The sequence below is a fragment of the Magallana gigas genome, chromosome 7 (assembly GCF_963853765.1).
Source record: "Magallana gigas chromosome 7, xbMagGiga1.1, whole genome shotgun sequence".
In the NCBI taxonomy this organism is placed as follows: Eukaryota; Metazoa; Mollusca; class Bivalvia; order Ostreida; family Ostreidae; genus Magallana; species Magallana gigas.
In genome coordinates, this window is record NC_088859.1 from 32,338,768 (window position 1) to 32,346,515 (window position 7,748).

Here is a 7,748-nt window from a genome sequence, read left to right on the forward strand (position 1 = left end):
AGGGCACAGACTGACCTCATTTTCCGTAAAGATCATAAAAAACCAAAGGATTGTCGTTTGTAGCATCTTAACACTTATGTTCGCGTAATATCACAAAAATTTACTTTATCCATAGTAGTGGTTTTTCGCATTATTAGTTAAAATATGGAATAAGAATTAAGATAAAATTATTTGAAATTTTATACACACATACACAGAAAATATATATAGATATAAACAATAGAAAGTTGTGCGATTAGATTTACGTTATAAAGTTCAAATTCGTCTTACATGTACGTGAAAACATTTTAAGTACTGTAAATCTGTATTTAGAAAGATTCTCGTTTTGCTAAACATTAATACATGAAAAAAGTTTATAATTTCAATCACTAGCGACCTGCGTTGCACTTTGTGTCTCTTGGGTACCCATGCACTGTGGGTGGTAGATTTCTGTGTGGATCCCAGACTGACATGCGCGAATGGGGGACCTCCCCATGTTCACGCAGCGTCCTCCGACGAGTGTAGTCTAAATAGAAGAAACAATTTAGGAGGATATGTTTAAATATATATGTAAATATTATTTCAGAAACATGTTATTGATAAAAACAAATCATAAACGACAAAATTCCAGAATGATTTGGTATAAACTTAGAATACTTAAGAAACAGAGAAATAAAAAGTGATTTGGCACAAATTTGGATAGTCCTCCTACATATGAAATATATCAATTAACATTTAAAGGTATAAAATCTTGCATCTCATAATATTTTTTGATAACACGGCTAAAAGTAATTCATATGTCGATAAGCATATAATACTAGTATTCATCTGAGTTTCGTTCTATACGATCAAAAGCTTACTTTCATATTAACTATAAAGTTTTTACATATATATCAGGCAACTCTAGTTAAGATGAATTTTATTGTTGAAACTAACATCTTACACTTCCCATGCTTCTACTTTTTCGAAAGTCTTCGTTTTATTATAACATTCTACAGTTTACTGTCTACATACAGTTTCAACTTCCATGTAACAATTGACCTCTTCCGGTGTGGGTGTTCTGGGAATGAAAGCACGAGGAATATGCCTGGTAAATGCGTTCATATCAAAACCCTCCAAATCCTGAAAAAGATAATAATTATGTAAATTACAAGTAAAGGACCCTATGCTAGTAATCTAAAACAGACTTTTTTAAAATTCTCATTATAGAATTAAAAAACATAGGTAATCACAGATTACAAAGCTCACCGAGACGAGGCATCACCCTAATGAGACCACCTTTATCATATTATATGAAAATCATACTTTATGATCTTGGATATTCATGGATTCTGTTTTGACACAAAATCATATATCATCTGTTAAAAAATTGTATGATAATCATATGTTCATATATTTATCAATATAATAACATAAAATTAAATATTGCATCCTATCATACTTACAATATATATCATATAATACAATAAAATACTGTAATAAACAAAGATGATATTGTAAATATGAAATGACATTGTATTGTGTTAAACCTTATTGTATTTGATCACATAATACAACATTATTATATATAATACAATATTGTATTATATGAAACAATATCATATTACATAATACATCATAACATTGAAACATATGATATTATATTGTATAAGAAGTACAATATATTGTATTGTATGATATTGTATAATATTTGATAATTAATATGATATTGTATCAGATGATACAATATAATTTGATATAACATTGTATCATATCATGACAAATGATACAATATTATGTGATAAAGTAAAATATTATATAATACAATATTATACATACATATTGTATAATATGATACAATAATATATCATATTAACCAATATCATATTATACAATATCGTATGATACGATAATATATAATATTACAATATCATAAAATACAGTTTTGCATGATGTAATTGTAAATTACAGAAACCAATATCATATTATACAATATCGTATGATACAATATAATATTATATAATATTGTATCATAATATACAATACTATACAAAACAATATCATGATACAATATCATATCATAAAATATCAAAAAATTGATACAATATCATATCGTATCATATACCTTTTTACAATATAACATATGATATTATATTGTATCATATTAAACAAAAGTGTTTCATATCATACAATACTTTATCATAGGAATCATGTTATATCATTTAACTGTTCCAAAAAAACTAAACCTCATCCAGCATCCGAAACCTATGGCTCAGATTCAGCATTCAAGTCCGTCAGGTGCAGTATACATAAGACGCATCTCCATGCAAGTTTGGTGAAGTTCAGACCAGTAATAAGTCAGATCTCATCATCAGAGGGCACTAGCAATTAAAACTTAACCTGCTCCAGCATCCGCAACCTATGGCTCAGATTCAACATCAATGCCTGTCAGGTGCATCTGTATCATAAGACACACCATCCATTCAAGTTTGGTGAAGTAAAGACCTGTTATAACTAAGATATATTTTTTAGCATCCTTGATAATGGAGATCAAGCTCTGCACCTGAATCTTCCTCTGTGATTCATTCATATTACAGTTAAGTCAACTATGCAAGTTTGAAATAGTACTATCATCTATTAAGCATGTGACCTGTTCCAAAAAACTTAACCATATCCAGCATCTGAAACCTATGGCTCAGACTCAGCATTCAAGCCTGTCAGGTGCATCAGTATCATAAGACGCACCATCCATAGAAGTCTGGTGAAGTTAGGACCAGTAGTAACTAAGATATCATCATCAGAGGGACCTGCAACAAAAACTTTAACCAGCTCTAAAAACCTTAACCCCCTTCAGCATCTGTAACCTATGGCTCAGATTCAGCACCCAAGCCTGCCTGGTGCATCAGTATCATAAGACACACCATCCATGCAAGTTTGGTGAAGTATGGACCAGCAGTAACTTAGATATTGCTATCAAAGGGCACCTGCAACAAAAACTTTAACCTGCTCCAAAAACCTTAACCTCCTCCAGCATCTGAAACCTATAGCTCAGATTCAGCACTCAAGCCTGTCTGGTGCATCAGTATCATAAGACACACCATCCATGCAAGTTTGGTGAAGTACGGACCTGCAGTAACTAAGATATTGCTATCAAAGGGCACCTGCAACAAAAACTTTAACCTGGTCCAACAACCTTAACCTCCTCCAGCATCTGAAATTTAGGACTCAGATTCAGCATCCAAGTCTTTCAAGTCCATAAGTAGGTCCAGATGCATCATCCATGCAAGTTTGGTGAAGATAGGACAAGTAATAGCTTAGATACAGGACCTGCAACAAAAACTTTAACCAGGTCCGGACGCCGACGCCGACGCCGACGCCGAGGGTATAGCATAAGCTCCCCCTGACTTCGTCTCGGTGAGCTAAAAAGTAAGAATATATTATCAGTGAAACTTTTTTTCGAATCAAATAAGTTGAGATAATATTTGGATATACATGTATAAACTTTTTTAATTTCTTTGTTATCGTTAATTTTCCACTAAATTTGTCCTCTCAAGTACTGCGTGTTGATGTCTTATTCATTTTAAGAGCCCGAGTCAAAAAATTCCAAAATTATTTAAAAAACAATTAAAATCTACTTCTGGTAATTCCTTTATTAAATTACAAAAAATATTGAACAAGTGCTGGTCATAAAGTGCACGTAACAATTTTAAATCAGTGGGCAACATACTTTATAACTTTACCTCTTTAAAAATTCAATTCTTAGGAATATTTTTTAAAATCTAAATATATTAATAATTTTTAACCATTTTATTTCTACGTCGTTTTAAATTATATAGATCTTTCATCTTTTTTAAAACTGTTTTAAATCAAATTTGAAATAGATAAACTAAATTTTTGCTTTTCTTGAATTATGTTTTCAATCGAATGGCTTATAAACTACTTTTGGAATTAATTTTCGTTTATTTTATTTTTATTTAAACTCATTTTCATTTATTTCAATATTGACAAGAGCCGGAATGTCATAGCAATACAGTTCTGCTATCTACTAGTATTTATTAACCTTGAGGGGTAAAAAACTCTCTATTGAATTATTAAGAAAAGCATTTCAACCTAGATTCAATTAACAAAATTAATAAAATCTACTAATTTCTTTATCAATACAATATTGAAACAAGTGTTAGTCAAATAGTGCTCGTAACAATTGTAAATCGGTGGGCAACATTCTTTATAACATACCCTATTTGAAAATTTCTATTTTAATGCAAAGTTTTAAAAATGTTGATACTTTAATAATTTTTAAATTATTTTTTCTACATCTTTTTAAATTATAGCTATCATCTTTTAAAAAAAACTTTTTAAAATCAAATTTTGAATAAATAAACTGAAAATTTGCTTTCAATGAATTATATTCTGAATCGAATGACTTAAAAATAGTTTTGGAATTAATTTTGGTTTATATAGTTTTTAGTTAAACTCATTCTATTTTAATCTATTTCAATATTGACAAGGCCTAAATTGTAATGGCAATGCAGTTTGACGATCTACTAGTTTATATTAACCTGACGGGGAAAAAAGCTCTCTATGGAGTTATTTAAATAAGTAATTAAACAATATTTAATTTTAAAGACGGGTTTTTTTTAAAATCATCTCTAACTTTTTGTTTATGATTTTAAAATTCATAATGAAAAATTGGTTATCAGTTGACCTAGCGTTTATAAGACATGGAGTAACAAATATGTCAATTTCCTTGGAAATGATACTTATGAAAATAGTTGATATCCATACATAGAAATAAAATGATAAACAAAAAGTAATATCGCTTGCACAAACTGCTGTGAGTGACTTTATTACTAATTTCTTAATTTAACAGATTTTTTTTTTTAGAAAAAATTATATTTACAAAAAGTTTATCTAAATAAAAATAAATAAATAGATAAATAACTGAATAAATCTTGTATATTCATCATATCGTTACAGTTAATGATTAATTAACAAATAAAAAAACTTTTTAATTGTTTAAATATAGATTCATGTATGTTTTACTTGTATACTTACATCGATCGACCTTTTTATTGTTTTTGCGTCTTGCTTTTTGCTTTTCTGTGGCCTTTCAGCATCTGCAGCGTTTTCCGATCCAAACAAGTTCCCAATCATAAACACGAACAGAGTGAACACCAGAATAGATACGTTTTTCCACTCCATGTTTGCCCTGCGCGTGGCTTGACTAAATAATAAAATGTCTTCGGACTTCTTAAATTACTCTCTGAAAATTTCTTCTCTCTTTGAAGACCTAAAGGGGAAAGAGCTTGTGTCAGACGAAAGGGTTATTTATAACATAATGATTTATCCCAGATTAGGTTGTTTTGATTTTTGTCGTAGTCTGTTGAATTAAAATGAAAAACAATACTCTGTAAGGTATGCAGATTAGCGAAAATTAAGCGCTAGTCGATGGAAGCGATGAATAAGATAGGGAACCAAACCTACGCTAATGGGAGGTTATCTCCCTTGTGATTGACGGTTCACCGAGGAGCCGATGGCATTCTTAAGGCGATGGATGAATTAGCAGCCCAGAAATAGTTACGTTACAAAGACGGGTTTTGATTCCACTTGCACAGAGTTCATAACTACAAAGAGATGTTGAAAATAAATCTACACGAACAAAAGTCTGTGATCTCTAGCACATTGCGAGTTCAAGGCTGACAACTCCGTATAATTTGAGGGCTGGAAGAACGCGTAGTACTGTTGACGAGGTGCTCCGATATAAATATTGATGTTTTATTGAGATAAGTTTAATTAAAACAAAAAAGAGGCTGTTTGGGTGAATACATCATTCTTATTGCGGCGGAGCTGATTCGAGATCTTGCAGGGTACGAGCACGAACCTTTGTTTTTTATGCATGTCATGGTGAATCAATACATTATACAAGTCGGTGATATCGCCTGTTCAGCGAGATATCATCCGTATAATTCCTTTTTAATTGTGCTTTAAAGAACAACGTTAACAAATGATAGAATTGTTTACTGTCCCGCGCCTACCTTAAAGTCGTTTTTATTGTTGTTTAACTAGAATCTTTATTTTTATTTACATAGACAATTTATTTCATCAAATATGAATCATTAAGTCTGACAAAGAGAGATAACTCTGTAATATGGATTTTACAAATAGAACTATAGAAAACAAAACAATACCTTCAAACATCTTTCCATAATGTCAAAATAAATTTCCTTTGACCATGTATTTGATAAAAAAAATCATACTGAAGATTTTTTTTAATTTGAATCTTGTATTCAACTCAATGATTTAAAATCAACTCTTTTTCTAAAAAAAAAATGGTTTATTTGATGATTTATGCGGGTTATGAAGGTGGCAACATTGCAGAAAAAATGTATTTTTTCTGCAATGACCGCTACGCTCATAACCTGCATGAATCATCAAAAAAGGCATTTTATTGTTTATGATTAAAGGGACATGGTCACGATTTTGGTCAAATTTTATTTTTCTGTTTTTTATTATTTGCAATTCTTAAGAAATGCATTTCTAAGGATCAAATGAAATTTGGGTGCCAGTCGTTGGTTTTAAGCAAGATACAGGGTTCACAATTCTTCGTCATGTAAACAAGGCTCGTGCCCTGTTTTTGTATACATAGGTTTAATATACCAGTAAAAAATCTTTTTAAAGCTGGTTTGTCCATCTTATAATTCATTTTAAGCATAAATAAACAGTTCCTATATATTAACACATTTATTTTAGGTCTAAAACTGGAATTTTCACTTCAACATTCAAAATGTAAACAAACGCTTTGTTTACATAGCGAAGAAATGTAAGCTCTGTTACTCGCTTATAACTCATCAAATGACACTCAAATTTTGGTTGCCTATTAAAAATGCCTTACTGAAGCATTGTAAACATTAAAATCTAAAACATAATTTTGACCGAAATCGTGACCATGCCCCTTTAAATCTTTCTTTTAACAAATCAAATTCATAAATTGATTGTAAAATGTAAGTTAAATTAACTAAATTACTGGTAATTTACATCAGTACGTTAGCTAAAAGAAACAGCCAAATCATCTCCTTTGGGTATTTCGGGCAGTCCGTGATTTTCCTTAGGTCGCTACATAAACGAGGCGTACAGATTTCAGTCCTGTTAGATGTAAATGTATGTACCAAGGGCCCGTTTCATAAGGCATACTTAGGACTAAGTTATATCTTAGGAAAGAACTTTTTCCTAAGTTCATTACTTATCAGTTTCACTATTCTTGTCTTATCTTATGAAATTCCTAAGTTATGTCTTAATTTTAAGACAGGTAAATCGATGTCTTAGGAACAAACTCAATACGTCGACTGTTTATTTTGTATTGAAATAAATAACATGCACATTAAAGTTGAACAATAATACAAGAATACGCAAATCACTAGGACTTTTTCACTTTACTTCTTAACTGAAAACTTTAGAGCTATCAAAATATACATATATTTCTTGGATTAACGTCTCTCGTGTAGACTTTAATTTTAACATTTTTTTTAGATTATCTGGTCGCACGCGCAGATGGGTAGCAGGTATTGTTATAGCTAGTGCACTGATGATAATGAAATTTGTCATTCCCGAGAATCCCTGATATCTTGAGCAGTTTGATAAAAACAGGAATAAATACTAAGTAAAACTCAATTACAGAATGACTGAATGATTTGTCCTATTCCTCCACCAAATAAGCTTTTCCTTTACGAAAGAAATTTGAGGTGTTTTCTTTGCGGTGGGGTGAGGGGTTCTTTATTTCAGTTTTTGTTGGG

General features: G+C 30.6%; 1 protein-coding gene across 1 annotated transcript; it reads right to left on the reverse strand.

Moving 5' to 3' along the window:
• Window positions 1-95: 95 nt before the first annotated feature.
• Window positions 96-5,276, reverse strand: LOC105344174 (uncharacterized). The gene is made up of 3 exons (XM_020073660.3): window positions 5,014-5,276; window positions 994-1,101; window positions 96-505 (listed from the first exon to the last, which is right to left on the reverse strand). The coding sequence occupies exons 1-3, from the start codon at window positions 5,158-5,160 to the stop codon at window positions 362-364; spliced, it is 399 nt and encodes a 132-aa protein (XP_019929219.3). The 5' UTR covers window positions 5,161-5,276; the 3' UTR covers window positions 96-361.
• Between the last annotated feature and the right edge of the window lie 2,472 nt (window positions 5,277-7,748).